At 39.8% G+C, this 24,926-nt stretch overlaps 1 protein-coding gene across 1 annotated transcript in view; it reads left to right on the top strand.

Annotated features, from left to right (window-relative positions):
- The window catches only part of gpc6a (glypican 6a), a 159,843-nt gene that overhangs the window by 122,068 nt on the left and 12,849 nt on the right, over positions 1-24,926 (top strand). Inside the window, exon 6 of the mRNA XM_028584269.1 lies at positions 1,333-1,476. Within this exon, the coding sequence (XP_028440070.1) occupies positions 1,333-1,476 (144 nt within the window). The remainder of the gene's footprint in view (positions 1-1,332; positions 1,477-24,926) is intronic.

Here is a 24,926-nt window from a genome sequence, read left to right as displayed (position 1 = left end):
AAAACATCTATTCTCACAATGAACTACACATTGATTAGTGTAAAGTTCCCATAATATTAATATAGCTTCTATTTCTGTCTCACTATTAACAACAACGCTTGAGTTTATATTTTAGGAGAGTTAAATCACTTTCTCTATGTAAAAGAAGTGTTTGTTCAAGAGTAGAGTGTTAAAGAAAATTAAGACATTCTATGTGTTCCAAAGCCAAAATTGTCATGGTTGCAAATCAGGATACCATTGGTCTATGAAATATAATAAGATATGTTATTGGCCACATTAAAAGCAAATACTAACTGATAGTGTTCAGGTTTATACACTAACTCAAAGCTCATTTACATATATATTTGTGATAAATTGGTTGCAGTCTGAGCTAAAAAAGGTTTTTTGTTTTCCTTCCCTAAAGTAAAGGGAAACAATTTGGACTTGGTCATTAAGAGGTCATTAAATTTTATAAGGCCAGTTTGATGACAGTTAATACAGTATGTGATTTACTGAGTTTAGGACAGATAGCATTAGCTTTAGACTACTTGTTGCTTAAGTAACAGCTAGCCGTTAGCTAGTTACCTCTGTTAGACTCAGGCCCAGGAGCCAGTAGCCAAACCTGGAAAGAAAACCATCTCGGTATTGTATTCCCTGTCGTCAAACTGGCCTCCTCTGTAAGTCTCAGAGGCTGTATTTGGTCCAGTCCGGCCGGGTTCACTGAAAGCTCTGTTAACCGTTAGCAAATTTGCAAAAATCTTGGTAAAATATATGAAATTTTTATTTTATTTTGAAGCCACTATGTTGTACTGTAACAATAGCTTTCAATTGCATATGAGTAACAGCATATCAAGGGTTAATTATGTTCTTTTTTTGCCAGCAATATGGCACTTCCTGTAAAAGGAGAGTTGGGCACTGATAGACAGCATTGGTTCCAGGCTGGCTCTATATAGTTTTCTATCTCAAATCACAGACCAGAAATTGTGCTGTGAGCAAATTGACAAAAGATTTTAAAGGGAAAAATGTCAGTGGTGTAAGCAAACTAAAACTTGTGTGGGATCAAATTGGATGTGTATTCTATAAAGAAATAGTCTCATCCTTGGCTCAGTGTAGAGTCCATGCGGCTTCAGACTGCAGATAACCTTTTTTATATTCAGTACTATTCAGCACTGCAATGCAAAGCTCACATCTCACTATAATTAAGAAATATTTTGTTAATATTACAAAATAAGACAATTTCCTAAAGATGCTGTAAATACTAAACACCAGTCTGTATCCTCTTTCGATTTTCTCATGTTTGCCCCCTCTCTGTGGTAATTATATCTCCCTCTGTTCATTCTATGTTTATTTTAGGTTTTTCAAGGGTGTGGCCAGCCAAAGCCATCAGGAATAGGCAGGTCTGCGCGTGGCATCTCAGATGTGTTCAGCGCTCGCTTCAGACCCTACACCCCTGAAGAGAGGCCAACTACCGCAGCTGGAACGAGCCTGGATAGACTGGTATGTACAGACACGAGATAAGAAGACAAATATTGTAAACTGTGATTGGAAGGTTAATGAAGAAATAAATGAATGGTTAAATGAAATAGGAAAAATAGGACAATCTCTTGGTTATGACAACTTGACATTAAGCCAGACAACATAACCTGTTTTATATATGTCAAAGCAGGCCTAATTATCAAACTTAAGGAAACTATTTAGGTTTATGTGTTGACATCACATTAAACTATCATAAGTGGTTGGCTTTGACTTTGTCTGTCATGAGACTGTTATAATTGTGTCGTGAATATTTTTCCTTCACCTCAAATAAAGTGAAACAATTTGGACTTGGTCATTAAGAGGTCATTTAATGTTATAAGGCCAGTTTGATGACAGTTAATACAGTATGTGATTTATTGAGTTTAGGACAGATAGCATTAGCTTTAGGCTACTTGTTGCTTAAGTAACAGCTAGCCGTTAGCTAGTTACCTCTGTTAGACTCAGGCCCAGGAGCCAGTAGCCAAACTCATTCCAATTCATGATGGTTTTATTGAAGACATCTATATTCTACCACAAAATGATGTTGAACACTCTTCCTTTTTTTACCAGCTCAACTATCCAGAAGTGTGTTAACAATTTGTAATGTCCAACTTCAATGTACTTGAAGTACGATCACACGTCTTGCTCAGTGGCGGAACGGTCTCTGTGCTCCTTGTTGGCCATGTCTGTAAACACAAACATGCGCACACCCGCTTTCGGAGCACAGCGCGGCATGGATGATTGTGTGACACACAAAAGAAAGGCGGGTTGCGTCCTATTCTCGACTTGCCCCAATTCAACCGGTGCATTATGGGGCGCCAATTCCACATGCTGACGGTCAAGCACGTGTTGGAATGTGTGCGCCACCACGAACGGTTCACGTCTGTGAATCTGAAAGACTTATACTTTCACATCCAATTATTCCCAGACACAGGAAATTCCTGCGCTTCTTTTCCAAGGGGCCCATTCCAATACAACCGGCTGCTGGTCGGGTACTCACTGCCCCCCCCCGCACTTTTTCCAAGTGCATGGAGACGGCACTTCAGCCTTTGCAAAAAAAAGGCATCAGGGTCCTGTTTTATCTGGACGGTCTGCTCATTCTGGCCCCCTCCCTGGAAAAGGCAGCGCTGCAAACTATGAAAGTTTGCGACATCTGCAAACACTGGCTTCGCCACGAACTGGCAAAAAAGCTCACTGCTCCACCGCACAATCAATAGTTTATCTGGGCGTGGACATAAACTCGATTGTCATGAGGGCCAGGCTGTCAACGCCAAGACGAGACGCGCTGTTCTCTCTGTTGTCGCGCACCACGCCATACGCAGCACTGTCAGCGTTGTCTGTGATGCTTTTTCTGGGCATGATGTCTGCGGGTCACGTAGTAGCCCCCCTGGGTGTCCTCCACATCCACATGAGGATAATCCAGAGGTGGTCTCACCGCCAGCGTCTCGAGCCTATACGCCACAAGTGGCGAATGCTGACCATTCCTCCCTCTCTTCAGTCAGACCTGGCATATTGACGAAACCCCCGAACCCTCACAACCGGGGTTCCCCTGGGCAAAGTGACGTCACACGTGACGCGTCCCTTACTGGCTGGGGAGGAATATGCGAGTCGCAGGTAGTGGGAGGAGGATGCCACCCCCCCCCCACATAAACTGCCTTGAGCTGTCCACGGTGCTGAAGGTCTTAAACACTTCACCCAATGGTAGCAGGGAGACATGTTGTCGTATGGACAGACAACATTACAGCAGCAGCGTTCATAAACCGCCAGGGCGGCGTGCGTTCGGCCCGGCTATTTGAAATGGCCAGGAGCCTCCTGCTGTGGGCCCACAGTCATCTGTGGTCCCTCAAATCTGTTTACATCCCCGGGGTTTTGAACCGGGCGGCAGACCTAATGTCGAAGGGAGGGCCCTCTCACAACGAGTGGAAATTGAATCCCTCTATTGTTCAGGAGCTGCGGAGCAGGTTCGGGAAAGCGGAAGTGGATCTGTTCGCCTCACGAGAGAACACACAGTGCTGATTTGGCTCCATCTACAGTCAAAGCCTACGCAGCGACCATCTCATCCTGCCACGAAGGCTATGGAGAGAGGATGGTTTTTGCGCACCCCTGGTAAAGTGTTTTCTTGAAGGGGGTCAGACGACAGAAACCCGCCGTGCACCCTCTCACACCCCAATGAGACATAGCACTGGTGCTTCGAGCTCTGGGGAAGCCTCCTTTTGAGCCCCTAACACAAGTCTCTCTCAGGTTGCTGTCACTAAAAACGGCGCTACTCCTTGCCTTGACGTCAGCCAAGAGAGTGAGTGACTTATGTGCGCTGTCAGTTCACTGTCCTGCCTCTCCATTAGAGGGGACGGGAGCGCAGCCGCCTTGCAGCCAAACCCCTCGTTCACACTGAAAAATTCTAACTAATTATTTTCGGTCAAGGGTGTTTTTTCCCTCAAGGGTTTTTCCCCTCGCCTCCTGACAACGACGCGGAGGAGGTTTTCCACTGGTTATGCCCGGTGCGCGCGTTATCACGGCGCGTTATCACGGCACGTTTTACGCACGGCGGACATAAGGCAGACACAGCAGCTGTTTGTACACTATAGGGAACACTCCCAAGGAGCGGCCCTTTCAAAACAGCGTCTGTCTCACTGGCTGTGCGAGGCTATCAGCCAGACCTATAACACGGGCATCCGGGCACACTCTACAAGGGCACTGTCGGCATCGGCGACTCTGTTCAAGGACATGAAAGTAGCCGACATCTGCGCAGCGGCATCCTGGGCATCTCCATGCCCTTTCATCCGTTTCTATCTGCGCGATATGTCTGAGCCCTCTATGACTCACTCGGTTCTATCCTCATTCAACGTCAAAAAATACTCCGTTGTATGTGGGCTCTGCCTGCCTGCTTCCTCCCCCCCCCCCTTTTGCTGTGGGTGCTGGGAGGAGAGCGGTGCCTCATATATATGTTGTCACTATCTCTCTCACTAACCATGCACGCTTACAATCATGATATGTACCGCTGCATGTGTAGACCCTCACCCCCCTACACTGGGTGGCGGGTGAGGGGAACATGGACGTCCCATAATTCTCAATCATTTACAACTCGCACTATCATGCACGCCTACACTCATGGCTTGGGCTTTGCAGCCAGCTAGGTCAAGTCTTTACCATGGCAGTCTCTTTTACCAGAATAACGCTTCTGATGCGATCTTCTGCCAGTGAATGAGAGAGAGAGAGAGAGAGAGAAAAAAAAAAAAGTCTATGTCGCAGGTGGCATTGACTACATCAGCTTCGCCCTAACCCAATAGCGTAGCCTTAGAGGGCGAAGCCTATACGAAATAGAACGATAGTTACGTCATTGTAACTCCAGATTCTATGAGTATAGGCGTAGCCCTCTAAGATTCGGGCCACCTGCTCCTATTGCATTAGCTGAAGAAAAAGCTGATGTTGGGAGATGAACAACGGGTCCGCTCTGTACATATACAGTATCTGCGGACGTAGTTGAAGCCCGTACTGTACGCAAGGGCGGGAAAGAAAATCTTCACGACTGCGCATGCGCGAAGGGATAAACCCAATAGCGTAGCCTTAGACGGCTACGCCTATACTCATAGAATCTGGAGTTACAATAACGTAACTATCGTTATAAGACTAACTACCCTTTGTAGCAAAGCTGGTCTTGATCTTTGCACTGATCAGATTTGATGGCAGCGGATAAAATGATTTCACAGTAGAAAATTTATCAGGAATAAAATGGTTTGAGGTACTAAATTTCATAGTGAGAGGATGCTGGTGGATGGAATATTCAGTTTCACCATCTATCATTTAACTTTTTACTTCACTAACTAATAGACATTATTTTGCTACTATTCTTTCTCTCAGTCTCTCCATTTTTCCGATGTCCAATTAAATCTCTTTCTTCTTCATTTCTCTGCTGCTCCCAGAGGGTTGTGTGGAGGACAATGCAACACAGTGTAAGCCTTCCATTCATCCTCTTACTTTCACAAAGTGATCTGTCTTGTGGTGTTTAAATCAAACTGCCTATTGAGCTCGGCTTTTTTACATTATTCAAAGTTGATATTAATTGCTTGTTTGTGACATGGCTGTTTATTTACTTTGATTGAATTATTTTGGGTGTTTTATAGTCTAGGGAGGTCAATATTTATTATTTTTGTCCATTTCTTGTTTTGTCTAAAATAATCTAGCTTTTGCAGCATCGTGGTTTAGTAGTTACGGCTGTCATTGCCTAACAGTGAGATGGTTGTTAGTTTGAATCTCTGACATTGTTACTACTGTTTGAATTTCACATTTTTCTTTAGGGTTCCCTCAGGGTTTTCCCACTATGGAAAGACATGCAACCCAGGTTGATTGGGCTCTTCAAATAATTTGCCCATAGCTGCAACATGATATGTGTGTTAACCCTTGCCAACCCATGCGTGTTGATGACCTAGCAAAGATTGGTTTCCGTACTTTTTTCCCAGTGCATGCTGGGATAAGCTTGTGCACCAGTTGTGATGTATAAAACAGAATATGCTCTCTAGTCTTTGCTTGATTTTGTGCATGGATTTTTGTTGATTACCAATAATAAGGAGGATCTGAAGGATTTTGTTGAGCAGGCTTTATGACTAGTTTAATCATATCTTTAATTATTTTAATCTTGAATTCTAATACGAAGGCCTTTTGCAGTACTCAGTTGATCTATCAAACAATATGCCTGCAATCAGTTTCTTTTGACATAAGTTCGATATAAATTATTTAAGAATATAATATAAAATATAACACACAACAATACTAGTAGTAGTTTATATAGTCAGTAAAACAGCATATACAATATACAATCTAGTACACATGACTGAAAAGGCACAGGCAGAAGCATAAAGCTTATGCCTATCCTACATTCTTATCATGTATTGTACCCTCCAGAAAGAATAAAAATAAAAAGCATTCACAGTTTTACAAACCATTCTTTTGAAAACCAAAAGTGAGTTACACATTCATATTTACAAATAACGAGATCCAATTGTGTCACAAATATATATATATATATATATATATATATATATATATATATATATATATATATATATATATATATATATTGAAGAAGAAGGCATACAATACATTGTCAACATCTTCCCTGAACAAAGAACAAGATGCTTGTCACTGCCTGTTGTGTATGTTCAAGGTCAACATTTTTTTGTTACATACACAACTACACATTTGTACAGTACAACTGGTAGTAAAATACTTGGTACCGTAGCTTGATCCTACTATGACTGTACAGGAGACATATTGTGATTATACATGTTATTAGCGTCTTCCTAAAGTATTCAAACCTTGGACACAGAAAGCAAGATGTATGTACATAAAATCACAGGGCAACATTTCTGTCTTACACTCACGGTCTGCATGTCATTAGGGTCTGGTTTGCTAAGGCAGCAGATTATTACACAATCAGTGACACTTTTGCACACATTCTGTGAGTGAAGGAAAGGTCAAAAGGTTCAGTTCAATGGCGGGATTGTCAGAGATCTGCTAGTTTTGATGAAAACATTGGCTTCAGGCACAGAAACAAGGAGCAAAATGTTTAGTAAATATGACTGTGATAGCCATGAGCCTTGAGGTTTATGATGACTGTAAAGCTCTCAGTCATCATTACTCCTTATATATTTACTCAAGTGTTTTCCTCTCAAATCAATTTGCAGCATGTTTCAATCTTGGTCTGTTTGCGGGTGATTTGTGCTAATGTATCTTTAACATCCTAGTCATCAAAACCTCCGATCAGAACTGAATTAGATACAAGTGCTTATACACAGTCTAGTCCTCTTCCTTTTCCAGCTCACTGCTAAATGATTTAAAGCTGGTGGGTTTATTATAAAGAGTCATGTAGCTGACTTATGTTTGATTTGTCTTTGCTTCATTGACAAAAATGTACGTTAAATAAATACAAATAGTAGTACTGGTTAAAACAAGGTATGGTATTATATGTGCTTTGTTTTATGATTGGGTGGGTATATTTTGCTTTGTCTGTGATTTTTTTAATGTAGGTAAGATTACTGGATTATTCCCCCATACAAATGAATCCTAATTAATCTGTATGATACTGTATAATGTATATTAATGGTATGGCCCTACAGTGTTTAAAGAGAAATCTGTCTTGCTGTGGTGCTGATTCATCACTGGGACTGAATGACCTTCTCCCTCTAATTCAAAGAAAAGCTTCTCTTAGAGTCAGAGAGGGCTGTTCTATAGCACTGACTTTGTGTGCATATATTGTATTGTTTTGTTGCGTACTGACTGAAAAAAATCATTAAATTAATGGCATCCCACAGAAGCTGTGATGTTTAATTAAAAAAAATGGAAACTTTAATGTCAGCTACAAACCCACTGCTAAATCTGAAAACGTAACATTACTGAACTACGAACTAACTGTTACATTGTACAGTATTGTGGCTCAGTTCAGATTTTGTTAAATCTTTAGCCATGCTAGTGGCACAGCTCTAGGAATTGTATTGTCGAGTGGTCCGGCACTTTTGTTCAGACTGAAATTTCTCAACAACTTTTGGATGGATTTCCATGAAATGTTGTACAGACATTCATATTTCACAGAGAATAAAGCCAACTGACTTTGGTGATCCCCTGACTTTTTCTTTAGTGCCACTTCAAGGTTGACATTTGAAGCTTAAAGTAAGATGTCTCAACAGCAGTGTGATCCACTGACTTTTCATCTAGTACCATCTTTCCAGTTCCTTGGTTCATGACCAAATACCTAAAAAACTAATGGCATTGCCCTTGGGTTCCGGGTCATCTAAAACAGCAGGAGAGAGAGTTGTGTATAAACAACATTCAAATGCACATTCGACAGCATCATCTAGATGTGCTGATCACCTGGGCGAGGAAAAGGTTTTAGGGACATTTTATCAGAATACAGCATAGAAAATCTGCTTAGAAATATAGGAAATATTGGCTAGGATAGAACAACACACAATATAAAACAAATTGTATGTCCGAATACAATACACATTTTCTATAGGCTCAGTCTGCCACTTTAAAAAAAAAAAAAAAAATTCCAGTGCTGGTTCCTTGGTATCAGAATTTTGGATGATGATCATGGAAACATGAATTGGTCATGTGACATGGGCTGGGAAAATTTGCAGAACAGGCAGCCAAGTGACTGTACTCCGATCCAATGGAAATCACAATTGTCAGATTGACAGCACTCGAGCCTAATGAACATGGTAGAACTAATTTTAATACCTCCTAATGCACGCATTTTATTTTTTTATATTCTATTTATGTTTGTATTTTCAGTTTCATAGCGTAAGAGCTCTTAATGATGACAAATATATTTTTTCATGATTTGAATGATTTTCCATTATATGGCGTGAAGTTGGCATTACATTTCATCAGGTCTTAAATTGAAGAATCGTCGGGGTACCCTGGTTTAGTGTACAGTATAGTATTGGAGAATATCATCCACCACATCTTCCGCAGTCACATTTATATTCTGAAGGTGTTGAGAAGAAGTCCGTTCCTTGGGGGTACATCAACATTTCTATTCTCCATTTATTTTGCAAATGATAGGCAGATGTCTGATGACACAAATCTGACATAAATTACTTTGTTCTCTGTCAGCTTCAACTAACTTTGCTGACAAGACATTACTGTGAATTTCTCCATTACACAAATGCTCACAGAAAAATACATGATGGATGTCCTCTGGAGAATCCATTATTGATTCATTTGACCGATTTCTAAATATTTTGAGCCTCTCTAATGGGTTGTTTGTTGTTCAGCACTGTTGAAATGTGGATGCAGTTGGAAAGAAAGTAAATCAGTCATTAGCAGTGGCCAGGCCTTTCTCCACGCTCCATTTGACGTTGTTTTAGCAGAGCGCCAGGGCCAAGAAACAATCTGGCAACAACCATTTTTCCCAGGAAGTGTAAAATAAACGATCATTGTTTTATTTCTTCTATCAATCCACGTAATCCAGTGTTGATGGGCACCACCTATGTATATTTTAGCGTGCATTAGTTATAGCAGCTACACTATACTGAGAGGACTAAAGGGTGTTATGGAGATTTCGGGAAACACACTGTGAATTTGAATGCATGGAAAGAAACCCAAAGCTGAACATCCCTCAGCTTCTGAATGGGAGTAGGAATCTCTATTCCCACAAGAAAGTTTCTTCCTGCCAGAGTAATCAGTCATTGAGAAATCACTCCGCCCAGTGCAGACACAACTGCCAATTATGACTGATAGTAACACGGCCAAATTGGTTAAATCTGAGAGTCATGCTATAAAATGGATCCAATCACAGCTCTACTGACATGTACTGCAGATCAGTTCTCTTCAGATTTTCTTTTTAAGAGCCACAACTTCTGTATAGATCAGCAGGTGGGAAAAGAACAATTGTTAAGACCAGTTAATCGCCCTGGCATGCTAATTCAGTACACTGGGCATGCTGAGCTAATGTTTTTGCAGCAGTAACAACCACAGGGTGTGAGTCCTGTTGAGGTTTCTAGACTCTATATCACATTTTGCTGACAAAGATCTGGGGGGTGGAATAATTATATACTGTGTGGTGTCATAAGTTGACTAGATTTCTGAATAAAATGACTATGGCTGTTGGACAATGGAAGAGTGCCACCTTAGAAGTCGGTACTCATGATAACTGTGAGTAAGACAGGTTGTTTGTAACATTATACCTTCTACTAAATTAATTCCTAATCGATTGATGCTCTTTTTATTTCTTTTTTTTCTCGATATGCTGTTTTTGTCTGCATAGTAACTTTGCTTTGTACTTTGACTGTTATTATTATAGATCAAGATGCCCACAACTGTTTCAGATAGGGATATAAACTTATAGGCTTTTGTTTGAGAGAAGTAAGAGCCAGAGATTGATGTCATGCCCCAGCTCCACAAACACAACCACACTGTAACAAATTGGACGGAGGTTTTCTGACTGTTAGATGTTTCTGGTGGCCATAGAAGCGAGGAAAACTTGCTGTCATGGCTTTGTTTATGCAATCTTCCAATAAGAAATGGCTATTCAGTGTAAAGTCAATAAATAATTGAGCTGGGGAACCTACAGTTGTCCCAACACTTTGCTGGGCTATTTTAAATTTTTTATTTGACACCTATTAAAGATTAGGTTAAAATAATGGGATGGTGTGAACTGGGTTGTCACAGTTTTCACCTCGATGGCTTAATAGAAGGCGATGTATCCGTCTGTCCAGAAGTGATTCTGTCTGTCAAAAGAGATGGAAATCTGGCAGAGACTGATGTGTAATCAGCCGTGCTCGCTCAACAGAGGCCTGTCTGAATTAGAATTAATGTATGTGGACGGACACAACAGATCAATGTGGCCACCTTCTAACTTCTGAGTCTAAAGGCAGCTTCATTAATTTGATTATCATTTCATCCATGCCTTCCCCCGCTTGCTTCACTTCCTCAGAATTCACATTAAACAGTCTTCTTTTTAGTGCTTTCATGCTCTGCTATATTAAGACCAACTGATGCATTAAGCAGTAAAATGTTTCTCATGGTTATTGGTGATTTTAATGCTCCAATCTCTAACAAAGGTACATCATTGAGCTAAAATATAGCTTGAAAGAAACACTTAGTGTGTTATACAGATGTTTGGAAAATATCCACAGTATGGTTCATGCTGCAGGGAGATATGCTGGTACATTTCAAAACCATGGTGATGTTTTGTTGTTTGGTACTTTAACTGTTCCTTTGCCTGTTTATTTTAGCAAGCTCTTCTGGAAACTTGTCTTTACAAATTGTATACTACAAGAGCGCTGCATGGTTTTTTATCAACAAAATCAAAAGTATTTGAAAGGTTCTGACTGAGATGGCACAAAGACTTCCTATTATATTTCCAATCTCACATAATGAGTGTAAAGGACAGCCTTTCTCAGTTAGACACATACATGTTTACTTTAAAACTTCCAAAATCTGGCTGAGACAACCAAACCTGAAGTTGTAAAGTGTGCATCTCCCTGTGCAACATAGTTTACCATAACCCTGGCTACATAGACATGATAGAAACACATAACCGGTTGATTGTTAGCAGGCTTCTGCAGTTTGCACTTGGAATTTAAAGGAGAAGACAGTGCTGATTTGGTGTTTCCACGTTTGTAATGATGAACAATAAACCTGGCAACAAAGGGAGAGGTGATGTGTGAAATTTTTGGAATTCATTTAGGCCACAAGGACAGTATTGTGAACAGCAAAACATCACACATCTTTGCAGCACCTTATATACATGTATAAATACTGTATGAATTAATTAATTAACATACTGCTGCATGTAAATACTAACAGTGTGGCCCATATGCATTGGAATGTTGTGCACTGCTATAGTATTTGTACAGTGTGTTGACCTGGAGTCTAAATAATTAACAATCACTAGACTGTCATGTCATGTAGCAGTGGGTGAAAGTTCCTCATACAATCACCTAAAGATCTAATCATTTCTGTTGCCATTATTCATAGTCCTCAAAGAAAAACCTTAACCTGCAGGTACCAGCCTTTACCCGCCCCTCTAGCACACAGTCTTTGCACCAAATTATTTTTAATGTCAATGTAAATAAGAGTAAGTTCCCATCTCAAGCTAAATTTGGGCCCAAATTGGTCCACAGAACCTGGCTGCTTTACCCTTTGAGCAGCTTGTGAGTAGATGCTGCCAGGAAGCCACAGCATGGACTAGAATCTGCCTCAGCACCTGTCTCACTGCTCATCAGAAGGCTGTTTAGCCCACCACTGTGTGTGGCTGTGTGGTTAGCATGCCAGCCTAAAGGTAGAAGGTGTTTACCTTGTTTCAACACAGCAGAGCCTTTTCAACTAAACTCATCTATGTGGGTAGGCAGGCAAGCTGAAATAAAACCACAGTGTGTCCAAGGAAATCCTATTAAGTGCATTATTCAAAGCACTGAATCACAAAATGCAGGGCCATTGTGTTTGAGGTAAGCTAACCCAATTGCCATGAGCATAACAAGGAACTGACCATTTTGTGCTGCTTCCCTTTGGAGGTTTTCCTACTTTTGAGAATATGTCTTAACCACGCTTTATATAGTTTAAATCCCTCAGTGCTAAGAGACTGGTTCAATCCATGATACCATTAAGTGGTTCCTGTTGGTGTCCATGTGACCCAGAAAGTGGAGGACGAGTGATCCTGCAGTCTATCCTTGCATATTTATGAAGATTACATAACTCTAAACTCTGGTTAGGATTGATCAGCCATTCCTTTTAGGCAGTGCAGCAGTATCTGCTCCATTTATTGTGCTGTGTCTGCTTTGGTCCCTAAAGTTTGTGCCAAGATGACAGAAGCTTACTTTGCTCAATGTGTTTCAATACTGATGCTAGAATAGTGGTCTATGTGGTAGAAGTAATAGAGGATTTGTTTTTAATGTATTGTCTTTGTGTGATGTTTGGGCGGAACACTAGATGAACCAATTCAGTGGTCTAGTCCAGGGTCAATCGATACAGATGCCATCCTCACTGTAAATTATTCATCCATTTCCATTCCTGCTTATTACTGTTGAACTGATAAAGGGGTTTGAGTCTGTTCCAGCATGCACTGGCCATTTCGCCAGTCAAATTATGGCCTAACACATGAACATATTTGCATTTTCACATTTAAAATCTCCTGACTCAAGAGTTAAATAAAAAATCTAATTAACATCCACATGCAAGGGATTTTAATTTCATTAATTCCATAAATTATAAGTGTAGAAATGAATATTTTTTACCATGTAGGGGTTTGGGGTTCAATATTGGTGTGTAATGTTGGAAACATTCCAGTGTCATGTGCTAAATAATTATACAGATTTTATTTATTTTTCCCGCCTAGTCCAGATGTTAATGCATGCATTACATTTGATGCTTTTTACTGTATTTATCAAAACTATCAGCAACTTCTTTATAATGTTGCTTTAGTTACTTACTTACTTACTACCTTACAGAGAAGCATCTGTTTATAAAGCCTTTTCCCTCAAACGGTGTGTTTACCCTCGGGATGGGACACAAAACCAGCTGTGTATGAAACTTCCATCTGTGCTTACATTAGACAGGTCACGGTTTGCTTAGCGTGAATGTGTGTGTACTAAAACTGCTCAGTATCCTTATCATTGAAGGTCCAATTGTACTGCTTTATAATGAAATTAGTTCTGCTGTGTCCAGTAGGAAAGTAAGCATACTTTATCAAAGACAAAAATAATTAAGCTAGTGTCTTCTATGCAGATGTTTGTTTATTTGCTTCAGGCATTATATTGTTCTCTATTACTATGTGTGCGTGTGCGTGTGCGTGTGCGTGTGCGTGTGGGTGTGCGTGCATGCATGCAATTCATCTAGAAAAGAGTGTTGGTACTGAGGTACTAGAAATGACACTATGTCTCTCATTTGCCTGTTAGTAATGTTCGCGAACAATCCAATTCTTTTCAATGGCTTGTTTTGTATTTATTGTGCCAATAAAATGTTTTCTAATATTAAGTCTCTCACAAATTGCAAGGCCAGGCAACTAACTTTTTACATACCACATTTAATACAGAGGTTAAATTCAAAGTAGTACATTCTCTGACAAAGCTGAGGGATATGACGTCACCTTGTGTAATGTTTACAATGCAGATCATTGACATTATGGGCCCTATTTTAACATCTGAAACGCAAGTATGAAACGCTAAACGCAAGTAGCTTTGTGGGCGGATCTCGGGCGCTGTTGCTATTATACCGGCGGGATAAATAACTCTTGCGCCCGACGCAAATCTAAAATGGGTTGGTCTGAAGTAGCTAGGTGTGGTTTGGGCGTAACGTGCAATAAACCAATCCGAGCGTCATCTCACATTCCCTTTAAGAGCAGGCGCGCTTGTTCCATGGCGGATTGCTATTATAACGGCGGATTTGCCTGGCGCACGCCAGCGGGACCTGTCCGGGATGCGGCAAAATAAATGCCTGTCTTGGCCGGGTGGCGATGTTGCTGCGGCCCCTCAGGCGCATCTCCTCAAGTCTGGAGAGGATTGCTGCAGCCATGGAGCGTGGGCCTCCAAACGCACCACCTGCTCCTGTTGTGCCCCTTCCTCTTCCCCCCACTCCATCTCCGTCCACCCGCTCCATCAGGAGCACATCGCGCACAGATCCCGCCGTGGTTCAACATCACGTCTCCTTAAGTCCTCTAATATTTCCTCTTTTATGTCATCAACACATCCATGATTCATGGAAATGTTATGGAACAACAAGCCACAAAGAATGCTGCGACTTTTTGAGGACTGTACTGTAAAGTGCCTCCTGATCTATCCAAACATCTGTAGCGCATTTTCAGTAATATTTTCCTTTGTAATTATGTATGGTTTGCAAAAATGGGAACGGCTGCGTCCGTTTAGATGAGAGAAGTGTATGCGCGTTGTGCACACGCTACATTATGGCCAAGCATGCGCCCCTAAAATAGCATCTGAATAACGCGCTACTGACTTTAGACTAGCGCCACTGACTTTAGACCAGGTTTTTCCTGGTCAGTGGCGTAATTGTTTTCTGAAACTGCAAAATAGCACCAAGTAACGTATGCGCCGGAAGACGCCTCCTCTTTTCGCTGAACCGCCCCCTGGAGCGCAAATACATTCCCTATTTTACCGACGTGCGTCTGTGGAGGGAAAAGTCCGCTGTGCGTCGGGTGCAAAATAGGAATGATACATGCGTCGGCGTACAGAGTCAATTGCGTTGAGTGCAAGATAGGGCCCTATGTCTGGTAATACGAGTGATTTGGGGCTTCTTAACTTAGTCCACGCGTCCAATATGAAATTTAATTAGTGGGATGTCTGGTAAGTTTGAATCTAATCCAAATTTTATCCTATCATTATCCTAGTGATTATTTTGCAGATAAACCTAGTAACTAGTGAAAAAAAAGAATGAGAATGGAGCCATTACATCCAGCTCCCTTCAAAGAGCATCACTATAATACCTGTAGTTCATCCTGGAACCTAATTGAGTCATTATTTTAGTGTTGACCCTTCTGTTCTCCATCTTTGATTTTCCGCCTGAATTATAAATAATTTTCTGATTCGGAGTCTCTCAGCAGCAACATCCTTCCAGCCCGTGCAAAGACTTCTAATGGAACAGATGCTTTAATGGACACAGGTGGGAGTTTTCTTCTACAAACTAATAGCTAATTTTAGAGCAAGAACAAAAAACATTGGAACAGCCAGAAGCAGATATTTCAAAGACTTAGGTAGGCTGATATAAGCACAGAAAAAAGTGACATTTATTTTTTATGCTATTTGTTTCAAGAATATTCTTAAAACAAGTCAAACTTCTTTGGAAACAAGTGAGAAGATTTCAGCCCACTCATATTTTTATCCAGTTAAGGGAAGGAAAACTTGTTAGTTTCAATAAGAGTTTACAGGAATAATGTGTTGCCCAAGTTATTTTTTTCCAGTACCAAGTATTATCTTTATGTTAAGACACCAAGGTAAAGATTTTAATTAATTATGACCTGATCTTTTAAACGTTCCAATATTGTGACACAATTGATAAAAGCAATCTTTCAGTGGGCTACAATTTCACAATATTAACATTAATTTGCGGTGTTTTCCAGTGTATTCAGTATTGAAATAAAAAAATAGACCAAAGGTAAAAAGGAACACATTATATCAGAAAGCATTTCAGTAGTTTAGGGGTGCTGCGTACAGGCATATTTATTGATATTGTTGTGAAACTAAAGCAGCTCTGCAAAGGGAGCTATCTGCCTCCGCTCAATTTCTGTCTGTTCAGCCAGAGCAGGACAGAGCCCTGCTGTTCTGCATGAGGAATGATGACTAGACTGACAGAAGCAGTTGGTTATGTAAAAGGGCCATTTAAGAGGTCCATCAGGCAGGTGCGCTCTTGTCGGTTTTCCTGAGTTCTTCCATACTAGCTGCTTTCTTGTTCTGTCTTTCCATCACATTTCCGTCACATTTTAGAAGGTTTTATGTTTATAATCTTTCAGTGTTTCTACTAATTTCTCTAATGTTATACTTAGGCTATATAGGTTATACCCCGCACAGGTAGATTGATACCGGTAGATAAAATCAGAATTACAATTTTTTTCCAATCAACAATGTAATTTTATAGCACACAGACCAGCAGCCTCCAGCCCTTCCCCCTCGTGAACTTGCATGCCGCGTGCATGTCACAGTGTCAACAATTCACCTAAGGCCACGCTCAGAGCTTGGCTAGGTTAGTAGCACGTTGGAAGTATGATGCATGTTGAAGATCTAGTTCTAAACTGTAAGATCCTATTGAAGGATACTCCAGTAAATACAGTAAATGTACATTTTATTGCAAATATAATTACAGGTATGACAAGTGCACACACACACACATACACACACAGTACTGTAAAAATCATGAAGGTTATTGTGCAAAGCAGTTGTCAATGGGACAGGTTGTGGATTGCATACTAACTATACTTACTGCCTGGAATTAACAGATGTGTTGGACATATTATGGTTACAAAACCTCCTCTAATATACATAATTAGCTGTAGACATGATTAGAAAATATTGCATTAAACAGTTCACCTGTTGTGAGAGTTAAAGAAGTAATTAACAGTCCCCTTTGCTATGTTAATGGCCACTGCCTACAGCCATTAAACATATTAATACATTTAACAGAGACAAATGTTCATCTAAATTCTTGTCTGCATCAGTACAAATATTGGTGTGTTATATCCTCTGTAATGCCACATCACTTCGGGTAGATGCGGCATTAAACGCTGAGTTGGCAGTTGAAAGAGAGTTCCTGTAAACTGCTTCTCTAATACCGTTTTATCCTGCTAGAGACTCTGTCTCCTTAAAATAACTCATACTGACCTGAGCTTGTTATTTCCCATGTCAGCCATTCCTTCACACAACTCGACATTTGGTTGTGATAGCCGCTCTTGTCTGACCAAAAGGGCCAGCACTGAAGCTCTTAGTCCAGCCACGACACTGCAGCGGTTACACTTTCTTTTCCATTCCCTTCACCTCTAAAAATCTAACTGCAAAACATTCTCAATGTAATGACCAGAGAGTTGCAGGCTCCAGCTCTTAGATATCTCTCTGTGCTATTACCTTAGCCCTTGCAGTAACATTTGAGTTATACACAGATAGATAGATAGATAGATAGATAGATAGATAGATAGATAGATAGATAGATAGATAGATAGATAAATAGATAGATATTTCTTTCAAAACAGATTTTCTTCACCTTAATGCTCAAGACATATGAATACTAAAATGCATCATTTTAAATACTCTTCACCATCAAGTCTTTCTTAAACCATTTACCAATGATGCCCATGAAATCAAACTATTATAACTATTATAACTATTATTATAATAATTGAACTATTATCAATGATTACCAAAATAATTAATTTCTAAAAATGAACATGTTCTATACTGGCAATATCACTATCAATAGTAAAATCATTTGAAACCCTGCTCCTTCTTTAAAATAGATTGTTACCTTGAATTTGGTAAGTGTTGTTTATATAATTTACATTTTTAATTAGGCATAATTAATATATATGGATGATGTTTGCACTAATGATTTGAAATTACACATAAGCTTGAAGTCTGTTGTAACTTCCCAGCCAACCTCTAGTAAGAAGAGCCCAGACAAAAACACAAATACAGAAATCTCTCATTTCAACTCTGGCAGAAAACTGTGTCCATGTACAACGTAAAATTTATACTGCCGTATAAAGCTGGTTGAGAAAACATTCTTTGAGGGCCTTTAAATGTATTGTTTTTACCATCAAACATCCAGGATACCATCATATGTGGTTTAATTTCACCCCGTCATGATTATTGTTACTGTGTTCACGTACTTTTGGTTGTGGAGTATTTGTAGATTGCAGCTATAGCTCAAAAAGCAACAGATAGGCTTCTTACTGGGTCTAGAATGAGGAAACACATTATCTTCCTTTTGGCCTTCCGACACTGGCTTCATCTGAAAATATGTATTGATTTTAATTCTATTGTTATTATTTAATCCACGTTCTGGGCTTTTAAATCAACATGAACCTGAACACACATTGAGATCATTTTACAAGGCCTGTGTGGCTTCTCCACTGTCTAGACTCAGATCAGGGGACAGTGGGATTTATTTATTAGGCCTGTAGACTGTGGAGTGAAGGCAGAGTTGTGCCCCATTATCCTTTTATTAAGAAATCATCTTTTTTTTCAACCAACCTTTTTGTAAACTTCACTTTTACTGCATTGCCATCTGCTATTCTTAATGTGCTTGTTTCAAAAGATGTTCTTGTTTTATTTATTTTTTATTCTTTACAAAATTGGGTGTTGTGTGAGTCATTTGACAGATCTGACGAACTAGTGGTGCATGCTTTGGTTTTGATGAATGCTTTCATCTCATACACAGTGAGTCACATTGCTTTTCTGAAATCCATTAAGATAGGCTTTATTAATGGCCAATGTGTGTTTTGGGCAGTAAATCACTCGTCGTAAAAGAGATGTAAGCAGTAACCAATCACAGTATTTAAACCTTGTTTCAGCTCCAATCCCACTCTTTATACAACTCTTCACAGTGACAACTAAGCAGTTTGAAGATAGAAAAAGTATCTGCCAACTAATAACATTCGTCAGCATTCATATAGTATAAGAAAGGACTTATAATATGCAAAAAAAAAAAAAAAGAAAAACATAAAGATTATAATGAGAAGTGAACTTAAATTCTGATTTGCTGATTCCATAAGGTTAGCTCACTGCTAAGTTTAAAGCAGCCGGTCTATCTGAAGTCAACTATGGCTGTTATTTGGAACTGAAGCAGGTGGATATGACCTGTGGAAGTCCTAATTGAAATTACTGGACCTACATTAACATGCATTGCTGTAGGGTGCCCCTGGAATTGTCCATTACAGTTTCTTATGTCTCATTCGAACTACAGATCCGCTACCCGATCTGGCAAACTTGCATAGTGTGGTTATAGCCGATAGAGGGCCGTAAAGTGAATGCAGAAGTGCCGTTGACCCTGTTACGAGTTGATGAGCCACTGAAACGATTTTGGAAACATTATGTTAAGGTACAAAAGAATCTTTGGTGTTGCTTTAAAAGATCTATCACCAAGGGTCTTAAGCTGTGTGCGTGGAACAGATAGTAAATTTAACATATTAGACCTAAGAGAGCAAAGCATATAAGGCTGTGACTTTTATTAGGCACACCTAGCTAAAACCGATTCAACTGTATGATCATTTTGGAGGCTTCAGTTTGTGCTGTTAAACTGCATTGCATTATACAGAGAGGAGTTTCTGTTATTCAGCCTACCCTTATTGATATAAATGAGGTGGACAAAATAATACAGTAGAAACCATGCAGCCTACAGAATGACCATACACTTGCATCAACGCCTCTCTAAAACAACCAAAACTGAAGATTATAACCTCCATGATTTATTGCAGGACGTTTGTATCAGACAGCATCAGTTTTAGCCAGGTGTGCCTAATAAACTGCCAGCAGTAGGTATTATCTTAAATAGATGTGTCCAACTGAGAATCGCTGTTCGAAATCTCTTCTACCAATGAACCTGTAGTAGATATTATCAGTTATTTAGAGGTTCCTGTAAAGCAGTGCAGCAGTGAACTCTGGGCTGCTAGGGAGACGAGGAGAGACCATAGACTGTATAAAATAGGAAGAGACACTGAAGGTTCGGCTACATCTAATCCTGCGGCTGCAGCAGCACAGATGTGGTGAAAGCAGTAACTATTCTAGCTGGAGTCAGACTCACTGCCCTGGGCGCTCATGGTTAGATTTTTGTCTTCACAATTCACCCTCAGTGCGGTGTATGTGTGTTTATGTTTATATGTTTGAATTTATTTATGAACAAGTGTTTGTTTACTGCTGCAGTTGTGTAGTAGAATGGGCTGTGCTGATACTGGACTCTTGACACTGTTTATGTGGACTGCACGTTATGTTATACCCATGGAACACACTGCATGATACAGTATTTTCATAGGCATGAATTCCCAAATGGATCATAAATGGATTTATTTACCTCTATGTTTTTATACAGTATATACCCTTCTTGCCTTCACATCACATGAAGTATTCCTGTTTGCAGACATTCGGCTGTCAGACTGAACCATATAAATGTCACATTACTGTGGGTGAATTTTAAAGTTCAAGTATAATAACCAAACACATTTTGATCCATATTTTGTTGTCAGTGCCAGGATGCTTGGGGCCATCATGAATCACAGCCACACTAGCATGTATTAAACCTAACCAGCTTTGGTGTCTTCATGACAGGATTACCACATTGAATGTTAGGGCAGTCTCCTGCAGTGGCATACTGTTGGTACAGGCCCTTTCATGTCCTGTTAAGACCCGAGGCTTCACTGTATGCACTCTCTGAAATCCCCAGAGTAGCTAGGACATGATGAGGGTCGTGTGTGTGTGTGTGTGTGTGTGTGTGTGTGTGTGTTTTGCTATTACATGAGTAAGAAGGGTTTCAACTGGATGGAACAGTATTTTTTTTCATGGTTCTCAGAATCATAAATTTGTAGAAGCCAACCAATGAGTGTATGAATTTGTTTTGTGTTGTTTTTATTTTTGCAAGTTAAAGGTCCCATGACATCGTGCTCTTTGGATGTTTTTCTATAGACCTTAGTGGTCCCCTAATACTATATCTGAAGTCTCTTTCCCGAAATTCAGCCTTGGTGCAGAATTACAGCCACTAGAGCCAGTCCCACAATGAGCTTTCCTTAGTATGTGCCATTTCTGTGCCTGTAGCTATTGAGGAGGAGAGAGGGAGGGGCAAGGTGGAGGGTGTGGGTGTGGCCTTGACCAACTGCCACTTTGCTCCTTTGAAAGCCATGATGATGATCTCATGGGTGGGCCAAATTCTCTGGGCGGGCAAAGCAGAGAAAGGGGATGTAACCTTGCTCCTTATGACCTCATAAGGAGCAAGATTCCAGATCAGCCCATCTGAGCTTTCATTTTCTCAAAGGCAGAGCAGGATACCCAGGGCTCGGTTTACACCTATCACCATTTCAAACCAATTGGGGACCATACACAGGCTGGGGGAATGCATATTAATTAATTAATTAACCTCATAAAGTGAAATTTTCATGCCATGGGACCTTTAAACATTTAAACATGGTATCTGACCTCTCAGATGTGTTCAGTGATTCAAATAGGTCTGGCATTGGGCCTCTGACGGGTGTTTCCTCTGGTTGGAGAAACAGTTAACCAATCAGAATTTAGTAGGTGGGATTAGGAATTTATCATCATCAGCCTATACTACATAGCTAGCTAGCTACCAAGCTACGTGCATGAAAAATAGTGACAGAAAAATAGTGACAAGCGTGGATGACCTCTACAAGTGGTTGTAAGTTGACTTACAGAAAAAAACATTTATTGACGTATTTCTTAGATCAATGTGAAAAACAGTATGTTAAATGTTCCTATACTGCTTCTACAGCAGCTTCTGCTTTGACTGAAAATGATCACTCTCTAATGATTGGTTAGCACAAAACTAAATAAAAAATTAGCTAATATGAACGCAATGTCAGGCTGAATTATGACATGACAAAATGGCAATTCAGTCTGATTATCACTAATTTAGAATAACGGTTAAACTGTTAACTGGAGCTATATTTGAGGAGTGTAGATACTCAAACAGATACCTGCTAGCCAATCAAAAACAAGTGTTTTTGGTGGCCTTGGCTTTGCATTTACAGTAGACCTATCTATTGGAGCTAAAGATGGCTGTATCATTACCCATGAAAACTATCACATTATCTGTGGAGCAACATACCGTATGGTTTTAATCCATTAAAGGCAGAATAACCTCAATTTATTTGTAGTCAAGTTTGTTTGTTTAGCCCCATATCACACACATTGTCCTAATAAGCTTTCCAGGCCCGCAACAGTTCCCAACCCAGCATAAAAAGGATTATAATGGTTCCAGTACCAATGTAGCAACTCCAGTATAAGAAGTCCAATAAAATAAGTCCAAGAAATGGGTATAAAGAGATAAATCCATTTAAATATGTAAATCCAATGACCAATTTTGAAATCATTCAGTTCGTCACATGTTTCAGAGTCCAGGACTTCAGGAAGGTGGCATTGGGATTAGGGGAAGGGGTGAGTCGTCCTTAATGAACCACAAAGTTGATCACTATTTTTTCAACCTTTTTCTATTTATTTATTTTTTTAAATCTCAGTGAGGAATAATTTTCAGCATAACAGCTGGGACATGCAGAAAATGTTAAATATTTAGCATAATGGGAAGTAGTTATATAACTTGTCAAATTCTCAGCACCCTCAAGAAGTTAATTCATACTGGATGAGGTGTTTACTCTATTCAGCAAGTGCTTTATTGTATAAACCACAGGCTACTGTGGCCTGCAGCCAAAGCCAAGATGAAGAGATGTTGCTGCTCACTGGGTTATTACCTCAGGCTTGGTAGAGCTAACCTGATAGCTCCGGCTCTCTCTCAACTGTCTCTCCACCAGCCTCACACAGCAGAGCAGTCGGTCCCACATCCTGAACTAACCACCATTAGATACAATATGTTAATTAAATCTACAAAAACTACTACTGCATAACAGTAAAGCACTGTAAAAGTTGTTTTTCATTTTGAGAGAACACAGCTCCCTATCGCTAATCCCATGTCCCGACTGTCTGTTCAGAGCTTAGCAACCGTAAATAGGCATGGCAGGTCTTGCAAGCTTTGGATTTTGGAAGTTGTGTGTTTGGGGCTGTGGAAAGAGTGATATTTGGCATCTTATGAGTTTGGAGCAAAAGTATATGAAGGGTGTGTGTTTGTCTGCGCAGACATGAACTGCAAACATTAACATGCCAGGTTAACTGTCTTATTACCGTACCTACAATATTTACCTTTTTACCAAAGTCAAAGGGCATTTAATTAGCTAACTACGGTATGTTGTACCAGGCTAGGTTACAAACATCCTCGTTTAGAACTGACATATCTACTGCTACAACAGTAAATCTGTTTTTGGGTACTGTTAAGTGGTTCTATCCTGATCTTTTTTGGGGTTTTGGGAAGTTTACACCCCAACAACTCCAGCCAAAGTCTTTACCTGAGATAGTTTCAAACCCCTTTCTTCTGTATATGTAAAGCACATATTGTTTAGAATACAAACAATAGGCCCTACAGCTAAAATCTATCACCCTTATTTAATTTACTACACTGCAATAGTAGGGCTAACTATCTATCTTGCAATAACAAGCAATGAAAGAGCTACTTCTTATTTCCATGTCTTTTACTTAGATCATTGACTGCAGAGGATTCAACTTTTTGCTCTGTACATACATGTAGCTTTAGCCTCCATCTTGTAGCCATCATGTGCACAGTTAGCACCCATTACATGCTTCTCTTTGTTAAAACAAGTCAGCTGGAGAGAGAGTCTTCAGCCAACTCATAAAGATAATGTAAAGTTACAACTGCTAAAATCTGCTAGCAAAATTTGTCATTTCAGCCAATGAAATTGATGGTTGTCAGTTGTTAGAAATGAGAGGCTGCTTTTGTTTACATCTGTGTGAACTCAAAGACCCGTTGTCTCAAGAATTACTAAGAATTTCAATGGTAAAGCTGCCACCGTAAACCGTAAATGTAGGCTACTAGAGCTTGACAAGCACTGCAACAGAAACTAAGGGTGGATTGCAGCAAAGTGTGAATTGCAATTGGACTGAAAAAAATCATGTCAACATGCTGTTATATACAACTAAGTGTCGTAAAGCTATAATAATATGCAATGCATTTGAATGCATTTCTGCGGTAGATATTCTCTTCCAAATCACTGTTGAAAATGTATTACCAAAAGGAGCTAAGGTGCCACTCTGGGGAACACAGTTAACTAGAAGAAGTCGGACGTTAAGCATAAATACATTGTTCCTGATCTGTTAAAAAGGTTGCATGTGAAAAAAGATGCACATAACAGTTATCACTGGTGAAAGCGTCATGAAATCTGATCATAACAGGATGTTTAAATTGTAACATTTATTAATTCCTGCACCATTTGACATATGAAGTACGTCTGGCAACGTGTGCAAAATATAGAGGGAGAATACGTGAACAGATGAATGTGATAGACAAGAGCAGGTGTTAAACACATATATCTTCAGAGATGGTTTGTCTGAGAGTATCTGCTGCAGCAAAGTGTGATATGAAATTCTGCTGTAGTCTCAACCTTGTTGTTATAGACTGGTTATCTAATAAATTATTGGTGATGTGTATACCCTCTATGTATACATAATGTATGAGTGTGTGTGCGTGTGTTTTGTACAGTGCATAATATTATTGACAAAAGTCAGGATTTTTTGAATGTGTCACTAATTTAAATTTAAGCTTCAAAGCTCTTATTTGACCATGAAAATAGTAGTTTAACACAACAGTCAACAGAAGGGGTTGTGCAATGACAAACTTTTGATGCCACATGAATGTTTGAAATCGCA

This window comes from Perca flavescens, chromosome 1 (assembly GCF_004354835.1).
Source record: "Perca flavescens isolate YP-PL-M2 chromosome 1, PFLA_1.0, whole genome shotgun sequence".
Classification (NCBI taxonomy): Eukaryota; Metazoa; Chordata; class Actinopteri; order Perciformes; family Percidae; genus Perca; species Perca flavescens.
Note: the sequence above shows the minus strand (reverse complement) of the source record. Positions and strands in the feature narration are given on the sequence as shown.